The sequence below is a fragment of the Halichoeres trimaculatus genome, unplaced genomic scaffold, assembly GCF_033239565.1.
Source record: "Halichoeres trimaculatus isolate MK-OKI-2021-1 unplaced genomic scaffold, fHalTri1.1 fHalTri1_scaffold_6, whole genome shotgun sequence".
Taxonomy (NCBI): domain Eukaryota; kingdom Metazoa; phylum Chordata; class Actinopteri; order Labriformes; family Labridae; genus Halichoeres; species Halichoeres trimaculatus.
Window position 1 is genome coordinate 4,799,261 of NW_027437184.1, and position 12,586 is coordinate 4,811,846.

The 12,586-nt window shown below is 38.7% G+C and overlaps 1 protein-coding gene across 1 annotated transcript in view; it reads left to right on the plus strand.

Annotated features, from left to right (window-relative positions):
- arhgef12b (Rho guanine nucleotide exchange factor (GEF) 12b) overlaps positions 1-12,434 on the plus strand; it is a 47,584-nt gene extending 35,150 nt beyond the window's left edge. The window contains exons 22-38 of the mRNA XM_074672692.1: positions 535-704; positions 796-942; positions 1,309-1,394; positions 3,567-3,692; positions 3,941-4,055; positions 4,152-4,252; positions 4,338-4,415; positions 4,500-4,575; positions 4,687-4,854; positions 7,392-7,479; positions 7,567-7,647; positions 7,720-7,814; positions 7,898-8,203; positions 8,291-8,506; positions 8,662-8,864; positions 11,145-11,217; positions 11,300-12,434. Of these exons, the coding sequence (XP_074528793.1) occupies positions 535-704; positions 796-942; positions 1,309-1,394; positions 3,567-3,692; positions 3,941-4,055; positions 4,152-4,252; positions 4,338-4,415; positions 4,500-4,575; positions 4,687-4,854; positions 7,392-7,479; positions 7,567-7,647; positions 7,720-7,814; positions 7,898-8,203; positions 8,291-8,506; positions 8,662-8,864; positions 11,145-11,217; positions 11,300-11,322 (2,152 nt within the window). The 3' untranslated portion in view covers positions 11,323-12,434. The remainder of the gene's footprint in view (positions 1-534; positions 705-795; positions 943-1,308; positions 1,395-3,566; positions 3,693-3,940; positions 4,056-4,151; positions 4,253-4,337; positions 4,416-4,499; positions 4,576-4,686; positions 4,855-7,391; positions 7,480-7,566; positions 7,648-7,719; positions 7,815-7,897; positions 8,204-8,290; positions 8,507-8,661; positions 8,865-11,144; positions 11,218-11,299) is intronic.
- Positions 12,435-12,586: the final 152 nt, after the last annotated feature.

The following is a 12,586-nucleotide window of genomic DNA, read 5'->3' on the forward strand; positions in this document are numbered from 1 at the left end:
GGGAATATTTCAGTGAAAATTGTTGAAACTTAAGGTTAGTTTGACTATTTATAGTTGGATATATACAAGGTGATTTTTTTTAAATGAATCAAACTAAGCATATGTGACATTTGTTTATATTTTGTTAGTCCAGCTTAAAACAATAATTTGAAAAAACTTGAACTATTTTTTTGTGTAAGCTGGAACTTAATTTTTTTGAAGTGTATGTGGACTTGCCCACAAATGTTCCAGAAATGAATAAAGCGCCAAGTAGATCAGGGCTTATTCGAACATGTGTGAACTGATTATTTTTCTATGTTGACCCAACTCAGAAAAACTTAGTTTCCCAACTTTTTTAACTTCCTGTTACGTACTCTAGTTACTATTACTTGTTTAAAATGAATGCTAAAAGTGAGTTGGGTTCACTTAGTATTTTTTGTCAAAGTCGACGTTGTATTTTAAGTGTAGGGGTTCAGATTTCATCCTCACTTCTCGACTCCTTCACGTTCTGTCAAACTGGAGGAGACTATGACTTTACTCTGTCTGTGTCTGTAGGATGGAGGTGCAGTGCGCGGTGGGAGCAGCCGACATCCAGAGCGAGGACGACCTGGGAGGAGAGGTGGAGGGAGGAGAGGAGGATCCTCTGAACTGGCAGAGTCTGGTCAGCAGAGGAGTCCTGGCCAGTTTAAAACCACAAGAGATCAAACGACAGGAAGTCATTAACGGTGAGTTTTTTACAAACAAACCACAGAGTGATGAATAATAATAACACACAGCTCAGAGCGTGCTCACACCTCCTCACATTTCCTCCCTCAGAGCTGTTCTACACTGAGCGCGCTCACCTGCGGACGCTGAAGGTGATGGACTCCATTTTCTATCAGAGGCTGAGCAGAGACGGCGTCCTCTCTCCAGAGGATCTCAAACTCGTCTTCATCAACCTGGAGGAAATCATCCAGATGCACGGTAACGACACTGACAGCTCAGCAGAGATAATACAAAGAAATCCATCAAAACCAGTCTGTTACAGGCACAGAGTCCAGTTAAAAAAAAAAAGCTGCTGTGAGTTTTTGGATTTTATCTGAAAAATAAACTCTTACAGGGAACAAGAGTTTCTGATGTTTGAATATTTTGTTCAGCGGGATGATCTTCTGAAATAATATCATGATTTTTGAGTTGTAAATACAGTAGATCAGTGATTGCTGACAACGTTAAACTGCAAAGATTTAATGAACACAGGGCCTGAGTTTGTCTGCAAGTGCTGAAAAACTTTATAGATCAAACTACAAGCTGCTCTAAGATGTTATATTTATTTTTCTCCCTCCTCCTAAGTTTCTATATTAGAGCAGATGACGTCGATCAGGAAGAGGAGCGAGACGTCGGTGATCGGTCAGATTGCTGATGATCTCCTGGCGTGGGTAAGAACCAGTTCTCCAAACTAAGCATGTTTTATTTTTCTTATTTCTGGCAAAAAAGCCTCATCAATATTAGTATTTTGAACAAGGTTTATTTATGTTTTTATTAGGGCTGTCATTTTAACGCATTAATTAGATTAATTAAATACACCGCATATTAACGCGTTATAAAAATGAACGCAGATTAATCTGAATCCCAAACCCACAGGGCGTTCAAAGACGCACTTATTTTTACATGTCTGGCATTTACAAACCGTTTGTCCTACATGGAAAAAGAGGTGTTCTCGTCAGATTTCACATTTCCGACGGTCCCTGAATGTATCACACGTGAAAAAACCGGAGGGAGGGAAGCGAGAGTGATTTGTGACTGCCTTCCACATCGCGTTTATTCGCACGTCCTTTTTGAAAATCTGCAGAAAATCAACCGTTTACTTTAGCTCAATTCTGTAAAAAACAGATAATTCTACACTCTTTACTGCATTAAACAAGCTCTGAATGATCAATATATATCCTGTATTTAAATCTAAAGAATTCTTTGAAAATTTGCTTCCATCTTCCTGGTGTCATGTTTCAGCTTGGGGCTGCTCTGCACCAATCAGCAACAGTTTGTATGTTTAGAGCATGTTAAACTGAGAATACTTCACTTTTCTTTGATCCAAGACTTGAATTAAGTGTTTTGTACATAGTTCCTCACAGTTTTTAGTCTTTAGCCCTGGTTCTCCTGACCTCATAGAAGTATAGAAGTTCATATTGCAGTGAAAACCGATTCAACATTGAGTAAAAGCAAAAACTGTCCTAAAAATTAAATCAGCTTATCTTAGGTGCAGGAATGCGTAGATTTTGTAAAGATAGAACCATAACACTTTTTTCATGTGTTCCTTATGCCTCAGGGTACCTAAAATTGTGTTGTATATATTCCCACCCTATTTTTAAATATATTTTTTTAGTGTCTTTTAATGTAATTTTAATGTCCTGGAATTCAAATTCTTTATTTTGGGACCTTAAGCAGATATGAGATTAAAATGTGATTAATTAGATTAATTAATTACAAATCCTGTAATTAATTAGATTAATTTTTTTAATCGCCTGACAGCACTAGTTTTTATAGTACAGTACAATATAGTATATTAGACTCCCCTGACTCCCACCCCCACCCACAATAACATAGAGGAAACCACTTAATATCAAAGGACATAATAAATTAATAAGACAAAATCACAACAGCAGTTAATTTAGAAAAAATCACAGTAGACAAATGAAGTACAGTACGACAAGTCAATAAGCAATTAGGGTCTAAAGCAGCAGTTCCCAAACTTTTCAGGCCACGCACTACCTCCCGACTTTACTGACACCCTACCAGTGCCAGAAACATAAAAAGAGAAAAGGTAAACAGTAAGTAAAAAGATAACAATGACAATAACAATATCTGAAAGTCAAGTATGGTCGCCGAACAATGAATAGCAGTCTTTACCATTTTAATATACAAACTGTTAACCCCCATTAAAAAGGTGTTTAAATCATTAATTTAATTAATTTAATGTTTATTGATACAATACAAATAAATAATGGTGCTCAGCTGCCATTACACTGCCACCTACTGGAAAAAAAACAAACTGCACATTTCAATTCACAGTAAAAATTAAATTGATCTACATATATGTTGTAGTTTCCTGACTCACATGATCAACCTGAGATGTAAACTAACGATCTTGCTACAAGAAAAATTCGCTAAAATAAACTAGAATATTGTCTTAATACAACAACTTTCCTCTTGTTCTATTGGCAGATTTGTTTTTTGTACCTTATACAAGCAATTCAGGTCTCATTTTTGTCTCTAAATAACTTGAAACAAGAGATTAATCTGGACTATTCAAGTGAATAGGGCTCATATCAAGTCTAGAAAGAGGTTTTCTACTGAAAATAGGACAAAAACACTTGATAAGATTTCAGTTTTTGCAGTGCAGCAAGTAGCGAGGAAATTAGCTCGACCCTTTAGCAGATGGATTTTTTTTATCAGGTTGTTGTTTATAAACATTGTCCTGCAATTTAGACTAATCAAACTCAGCCATTAGTGTTACAACTTTTATTTTTTGGTAGGTAGTGAGATTTCTTTGGCTGAAACAGATTTCAGACCCTGAAATGTAAACGAACTTTGTGTGTGTCTGTTGATTTCAGTTTAGCGGCGAGGAAGAGGAGAAGATTAAGAAAGCTGTGGGAGCTTTCTGCAGCAACCAGCCGTACGCTCTGGAGTTCATCAAGAGCAGAAAGAAGAAAGACCAGAAGTTTGCTTTGTTCATGCAGGTCAGGAGCCACTTTGACCTTTCTGTCATTAAACGAACAGATTAAAAAAGACGAACAGCTAAGGAGAGCAGAGGAAGTGCTCGGTTTGGTTTGTAGCAAAACATGTTGTAAATTTCAGCCTTTGTCTTCTTTACAAATGAAAACAAAAGACAGAAATCCCAGATTATATCATAATAATTAACATTTTTATGCTTTTTATGTCTTATTTAATGATGAACTTTAATATTTGTCTTTATTTCTTCTCTCAGGAAGCGGAGAGTAACCGTCTGTGCCGCAGGCTGCAGCTCAAAGACATCATCCCTGTGGAGATGCAGAGAGTCACCAAGTACCCTCTCCTCCTGGACAACATCGCCAAATACACAGGTAGGTTAGCCCAACAGGCTGCACTGCTTTCTGCTCATCGTGTTTGTAGATAAATAAATGAAAACTCGAATGATTGGTTTATTTTTTCCCCTGCAGAGGACAGAGAGGAGAGGGAAAAGGTGCGAAAAGCTGCAGAGTGCTGCAAAAAGATCCTGAACGACGTGAACCAGGCCGTTAAAGAGGCTGAAAACAAACAGGTACAGAGTGAAAGAGAGATTTTTTAAGATCCTAACTCTAACAGCAGCGTGTTTCCTCTTTAATCTGTCTTATTCCTCTGAGCAGAGGCTGGTGGACTATCAGAGACGGTTAGACATCGCTTCACTCAAACCGAGTGAAAACCCCATGATCCTGGAGCTGAGGGTGAGAAATCTCCTCTGAGCAGACTTTAACTTTGAACATCGTTTAAGATCAATAAGTTAACAAAAGTTGGGTCTTATCTTGCAGAATCTGGACCTGACCAAGAGGGTGATGGTTCACGAGGGGCTGCTGTCCTGGAAAGTCAATAAAGACAAGACCATTGGTAATTTCCCCGAAATACCAAACTAACTTTTTTCTTCTCAGTGTTTAAGGACATTTAAAGTGTTAAAGTTTGCTTTCCTATACGTTTATACATCGCCTCTTCCTCCCTCAGAGCTCTACACGCTGCTCCTGGAGGACATTCTGGTCTTGCTGCAGAAACAGGACGAGCGTCTGGTCCTCAAATTTCACGGCAAAAACCCGACCAGCGCTGTCGACACCAAACACATCTTCAGCCCCGTCATCAAGCTCAACACCGTGCTGGTTCGTCCTGTGGCGACGGGTGAGGACGGCAAACTCAGATTCAGATTCACACGACTTTATTGGTCTTATATATCTTACGAAGGATGCATTAAGTAAGACATTTCATGAGCTTAAAAGCACGAATCAGTTTTAGTTTCCCACTCAGCATTAAGCAGCCTGATGACTGAAGGATAAATGAGTTTGGAAATCTGTTTGTTTTCCTTTGGAGTGTGTGACAGCGCCACCCAGTGGGCACAATAGAAAAGTCAGAGGAGAGAATATAGTCAGGCTGGTTTATTATTCCTCTGGTTTTCTGGACCACACTTTTCTTACAAAGGGAGCTTAAGTCCCTCAGCTGGACTCAAATGATCTTGAAACAGACTCTGACGATCTGGTTCAGACTGTTTCTGTTCTTAGCGAACAATCAGTTAAGCTACAAATTGAAAGAAAATGTGAGGACTTTCGATGAAATAATGATTAAAAAAAGGATAAGATGCCCTCAGAAACCAACGTTTAAGGTTCAGTTTTTGAAATACTAAGAATGTTATTTAGGCCTTTTCTTCCTGATTTTGAAATCTGTCACAGTTACCTGGAAGCTTCAGTTACTAGTAAAGTTACAAGTGATGTAGCCATGCTTGTATGTCCCCCCTGTCAGGTAAAATATTAATAAAAAAAAGAAATAATATATATTTTGAATATTAATGTCTGTCATCAACTAAAACTGTGTGAATTTGAGAAAATTGTCTTACTTCCTGAGTAGCAAAAAGTCTTTAAATCCGCTTAAAAATGATTTTTAAACGAGTTTTCTTTCTTTCCTTCTTTCTTTCTTTCTTTCTTTCTTTCTTTCTTTCTTTCTTTCTTTCTTTCTTTCTTTCTTTCTTTCTGTTTTTCTTTCTTTCTGTTTTTCTTTCTTTCTTTCTTTCTTTCTTTCTTTCTTTCTTTCTTTCTTTCTTTCTTTCTGTCTTTCTTTCTTTCTTTCTTTCTTTCTTTCTTTCTTTCTTTCTTTCTTTCTTTCTTCCTTTCGTCCCCTCTTTCTTTCTATCTTTCTTTCTTTCTTTCTTTCTTTCTTTCTTTCTTTCTTTCTTTCTGTCTTTCTTTCTTTCTTTCTTTCTTCCTTTCGTCCCCTCTTTCTTTCTTTCTTTCTTTCTTTCTTTCTTTCTTTCTTTCTTTCTTTCTTTCTTTCTTTCTTTCTTTCTTTCTTTCGTCCCCTCTTTCTTTCTTTCTTTCCCTCTTTCTTTCTTTCTTTTCTCTCTCTTATATATTTCTTTCTTTCTTTCTTTCTTTCTTTCTTTCTTTCTTTCTTTCTTTCTTTCTTTCTTTCTTTCTTTCTTTCTTTCTTTCTTTTTTTTCTTTCTTGACTCTTTTCCCCTTTTTCCTTCTTTCCTCATTTGTGTCTTCCCCCTTTCTTCCTTAACTCTTTTCCCCTTTTTCATTCTTTCCTTATTTGTGTCATTCCCCTTTCTTTCTTTCTTTTTTTGTTTCTTTCTTTTTTTGTTTCTTTCTTTCTTTCTTTCTTTCTTTCTTTCTTTCTTTCTTTCTTTCTTTCTTTCTTTCTTTCTTTCTTTCATTCTTTCTTTCTTTCTTTCTTTCTTTCTTTCTTTCTTTCATCTACAGGCTACAATTAAAATAAATAGCCATGTAAATCAATGCTGCATATACTGCACATTTGCAGAAACATGGAAAAGTCCATTTGGGAACAGCTCAAACGATTACGACAGATTAAGCTTTTTGATGTTTTTTCAAGTGGGCGAAGTAAGACTTAAACCATTATAATTGTTTCAATGGGAAGAAAACTTTTTTCATCAATTTTAATGAGATGTTTGGGGGAGCCCTTGAAATTGCCTGTTTGCCTTAATGTTAAGTTCACCCCTGAACAAACTGAAGATCAGAATGAAACACAATCCCAAGATATTTGTAGGAGTCAATACTTTGTACATCTTCTCCATGAATGATACCATGTTCAGGTGAAGACCCAAGAACCAGTCTTTTAACGTCGGTGACCAGTTCTTTGGTCTTTTGAACATTTAGGTCAAAGAAGTTGTCATTACACCATTTAATAAACATTAATAAAGCGTCCCTAGAGCACTGACACTGTATTTATACACAGGCTTCAGAGAGTCTTTATATATGGTTTTATCAATTTTTTTTGTTTGTTGTTTTTTTTGTTATTCATCAGTGTCTTTTAGGGATGGGTACTGAATTCTGTCTGTTGTATTGAGTACTGATTCACTTAAAATCAAAGGGTACCATGTTTTGGTACCTAAACACTGCCTTGAGACTTTGAGGGGGTGGAAGAGTGGACAATTTTCCACGCTGGACATGAACGCCTCATTACAAATTTGTATATTGAGAAATATATATATATTGAATGAAAAAAAATAGATTTTATTGTTTAACAAATTGATATTTATTGCCTCATTAACAAACACAAAAGTACCGTAAATTGATACCGTTGAGTGTCGATACCAATTGCCAGGTAGCAAACATTGGTACTGTATCAAAAGTGCCCATTCCTGGTCTCTTTATGAGGAATGCATGGATGTGTCACTCACTCAGTCTACACTTTGTCCTCTTCAGACAACAGGTCTTTCTTCGTGCTGTCCATGTCTGAAAACGGAGCTCAGATCTACGAGCTGATGGCGCAGACGGTGTCTGAACAGAGGACGTAGGTTAAAAACCGTTATCATCGTTTCTCTTCGTCTGTTTCCATCAGCATCTGTCATGATTCAGCCTCTCACCTGTCTTCATCCAGGTGGCAGTGTCTGATCACGCAGTGTGCCGAGGCCATGAAGGGGAAACCTCACAGCCGGGACAAACCTCCTGCTCAGACGGCGTGAGTGCAGACTTAACTTAACCTGACTCTGTGTTTTATCTTTAGTTTCTGATGAGAGTTTGTTTGTTTCAGCGCCGAGCGAGATGCGATTGAGATCATCAAACATGGTTTACCCAAAGCGAGCAAAGACCTGGGAGGAGCATCGGATGGAAACATGAACTCCTCAGGTAGCGTGGCTCCGGTTGAGAGTTAGAAACTTTTACGTTGGTTGATTTATTCAGGATTACATATTTCATCAAAACGTTTTCAGATCTTGCGTCTCAGTGCGTCCCAGAAAAAGACGACCCCTCAACCCCGGAGCTCCAACCTCCGCTGAGCACCAACCCGTTTGATGGCATGAAGTCAGAGGATGAGGAAGAGGAGCTGGTCTCAGCGGACAGACAGGAGGAAGAGGAGGCTGATGAAGAAATCGATGAAGCAGAGCTGGAGGCGTTTCTGGACGGGCAGCTGGAGGACGGTCTACCGTTCCTGCAGAAGGAGCACGAACAAGCTGAAAACCAGGAGTGCAGCACGTTTGAAGTTCCCCCCTCTAAGGGGGAAGAAGCTCTCAGGACGTGTGGGTGACACATTAAAGGGTCGTTTCACTCAAAATGCAAAACGTGTGAAGTGTTTTTAAACTTACCAGGGTGTTTTTCTTTCCTAGTGGCGATGCTGAAGCAGGCTCTGTTTAACCACATGATGAGCAGAGATGCAGGAGAGGAGACAGAGGAGAGCAGGCAGCATGAGAGTCAGCTGACTGGGTCCGTACCCGGGAGCCCTGAAGGCCCGTCTGCGTCGTGTGATGAGAGGCGAGCTTCTGCTGGTTCACAGAAAGACGCATCAGGAGTCCCAGGGACGCCTGAGACGTCTGAACGCAACGGTGAGGAAATGGAAAAACTTCCTTGTTGTTCTTTTAAAGACAGCTGTAGATCAGAGTTTCATACTGTTCCTCATAAACCTTAAAAACCGACTCCTCCACCTGTTTCCTCTCAAACCTTAAAAACCGACTCCACCACCTGTTTCCTCTCACACCAGGTGGATTTGTGGTTCTGGATCTCTGCGGGGCCTCTGAGGAGAGCGGCACAGATGAGGATGGAGGAGTGGGAGTAGATGTGGGGATCGACATGAGCAAACTGCTCTCCTCTTCCTCGCAGACAGGAGGCGTCAGCGGCCCCAACCTCAGCAGGCAGCTCATGACTCACCTGCGCCTCCTGCAGGCCGACCTGCAGTATCTGAAGGTACTGACCACACAGAAAGTCAGAAACACCGCTCTTAGTTAACTTCTTCTTTAAATGATTTCTATAAAAATTATTCTCTAAGTTTTCTCAAACCTCCTTGTTCCATCATCACAGTCTGATGAACTTAAAGCTCACCTGTCCCTCAGGTGTCTCTTGATCCCAGATGATCAGTGGTCAGTTTCCTGCAGTGTTACGTGCTGCGTAAACATCACCAAACTCTGCTTCTGACCAAGGAACATGTTCTCCACTAGGGGGCGATGTGGAGAAAATATGTCAGGATGTTATTTTACAGCAGGATAAGGATCTGGATTTAGACTATTTTGACCTGGGAACAGCATTTTAAGCCCCGAATATTTTGTCCTGCTTTCTGAAATTTCTTTTGAACCATTCTCTACTTTTTCTGCTCAATTTCATAACTTTGAACTCATCTTGTGTACTCTGATGTGTTTTTTTAACTCTGATCTTTTCCATCATAATCAGTGTCGGGCTAATACAGGGGTGGCCAACCTGCGGCTCTTGGGCCACATGTGGCTCTTTGCCTCTTGATCTGCAGCTCTTCAATTCATGCATTTATACATAAATATACATTAACATTTATTGATGATAATGTTTGGATTAGTATTGATAAATACTTGGGTCAAGAGACTAGTGCTTAAGTTTCAGTTTCTCTTGTCTACATGTCTACATGTGCTATTCTCAATCACTTAGTATTCAGAGCTATATAGATAGATAGATAGATAGATAGATAGATAGATAGATAGATAGATAGATTGATAGATTGATAGATAGATAGATAGATAGATAGATAGATAGATAGATAGATAGATAGATAGATAGATGATAGGTGGATGGATGAATGGATAGATGGATAGATAGATAGATAGATAGATAGATAGATAGATAGATAGATAGATAGATAGATAGATAGATAGATAGATAGATAGATAGATAGATGGATGGATGGATGGATGGATGGATGGATGGATGGATGGATGGATGGATGGATGGATGGATGGATAGATAGATAGATAGATAGATAGATAGATAGATAGATAGATAGATAGATAGATAGATAGATAGATAGATAGATAGATAGAAAAATTGAAACACACAAACACAACAAATCTCGCTTTGAAAACTGGAAATGTATTTATTTTCATTTTTTGTCATTTCGCTTATGTGTGAGATAAAGTGTGTTTGTTAAACTTTGTGTGTAATGCGGCTCTTTGTAGTACCACGGTCATTTTTGTGGCTCTTGGTCTCTGACTGGTTGGCTACCCCTGGGCTGATAACTTTAAAAAAGTATTTAGTTACTTGTTACTTTCCCAAAACTTGATTGAATTCGTTACTGAATTTATGTGTCATAAATGTAATTTGTTTCCAGGGAAAGTAATTACTGTGTTACTTTTTCAAAAAAAAAAAACTTCAGTTTTGCAAAGTAAGTCAGTTTTTGAGCAGGTTTTGCTTTAGGACATAATGTACACACGTCTGATTCTTGCCTTTTCCATCTATGGCGATGAAATAGCGTCTTTTTACTTCCATCCTGAAAACACCAGTTTTAATCCCACAGACCACTCAACACTTGCTGTCCTGTGTCTGTCTGAGTGATCCAGGTCTGATAGACCTCACAACTCTCCTGGTTTAGGAGGGATCCCCCTGCCTTTTAATATCAATCCATACTTGTAATTTCTCCAGATTAACCCTTTATCTTTAAGTCTGCTCCTGTCATCTCTGATATTTCTCAAGTCAAAACAAGTCAGCTACTTGTGTCTTACATTCGAACCTCAAAAAGAACCCTCCCCCTCCCTGGAGTTGGTTTGTTCCAAAGACGTTGCATGAGATCCTCTCTGACTGCAGGTTACACAGACACACACAGGTATCTGTGTGAGATTTGTTGATGAAAAGTTGACTTTGGCATCAGCTCTTTGTTAAAGAAACATTATTGTTCTCATCATTACTCGTGCGTCTGATGCTTATTCCCACATTTTATTTGCAGCTCCTCCAATGTCGGTAATGGAAACAGGGTTATAACTTTTGAAATAGTAATTAATATATTACCCATCTCTGGAAAAAGTTATGCCATTAGTAATGCCGTTACTTTTGATGCTGTTCTTCCCAACACTGATCATAATGAATACATTCATTTAAAGACGTCAGCTGTGAGATTTGTTGAGTTTCTACAGAATGTTCTGAGCTTTAGTTTTATACCAGTAGCCTCTGCACAGACCAAATGTAGTTTTGTGACTCTTGCTGAGTTTTGTTTGTACACTTTTCTACCAGGAGGTGGAGATGAAGTACAACGAGCTGAGACAAACACACGGTGACCCGGCGACGGACTCAGAAGAAAACAACGGTGAGTTTCTCTCAGTCTTTCAGTCAACATGCTGAAGCTGAAGTGATTCTTTGAACATGAACTGTTTGACTCTCTTTTAAAGGTTTGACAGACGGGATTCAGTGATGAAGGACCTCCTGTGAGCTCGGCTGGATGTTTCTGTTCAGTTTCTTCTGGGTTATTTTCCACTGGTGGAGGCTGAGTGTCTGATCATTTCAGGCGTGTGAAGGTTTTATCGTTACTGTTAGGACTGCTCCTCTATGAACTCTGAACCCCTCAGAGGTGAGAAACTGTGGAAACCTTTTTGGCTCTAACGATGTTTTCAATGAATGCATAAATTATCGTAAACACTGGAGTTGCGTCGTGGACGTGGACGGGTTGTGCAGCATAGGAGCATGAAGACTGAGCAGAAAGACTCGGAGCGTGAAGAGGACGGATTGACGTGTTCAGGACTCACTGCTGTAGGCCGGACGTTCAGTTCTGCAGCGCTAAACAAAGGAAACACTAGCCTCACTCGATGAACACACTTTTTTTAACAGCACTGAACCCGTTATCATGTTTCCAGGATCTGTAACATTCACAGAAATAATTCAAGAGGCTGTAAAATCCCCAGAAAGTTCTTTTATATCCAAGCTGTTTGTTCTGTGTGGATTGTCTTTAGCCTAGCTTAACACATTGATACAAAGAAAACAGAAATGGTTCAGAGGAGGTTTCACTCACTGGTTATTAGCACATGCTAACTGATGCATCATATTCCATGTGAAGAAGTCGTGTTAGCAATAAGTTCTGCATAAAACCACAAATATATTTTGTCTTTGCAAAGATATTTTTAATCTTTCAGCAATTTTTTAACCTCACAACAACTGGGCCAGCTGTTATAGTCAAAAACCAGTCTCTATGCTAAGCTAGGCTAACCACTTCTTGAATCAATTTCCAGACATAAAGTATTTTTAGCTCTCTGAAGAGTTTTTAGGCACTTTTTGGGCCTTGGACATAACTTTGCTGGCTGTTCTCTCCATGCTACTGTTTGCTAAGCTAGTATGACTTCTCTCACCAGAAAAACTGAAATCTTATCAAGTGTTTTTGTCTTATTTTCAGTAGAAAATGTCTTTTTAGTCTTAATATGAGCCACATTCACCTGGTCAGTCCAGAAAAATGTCTTGTTTCAAGTTATTCAAAGACAAAATGAGGTCTGACTTACTGTAACAAGTAAACAAAATCTGCCAATGGAACAAAAGAAAAAGTTACTTGTATTAAGACATTATTCTAGTTTCAAACAAATTTTCATTTTTTTCTTGACTGATCAGCTGAATGTGGTTCATATTGAGTATTAAGGACTTTTTCTTCTTAAAATTAGACAAAAACACCTAATAAGATTTAAGTTTTTTTG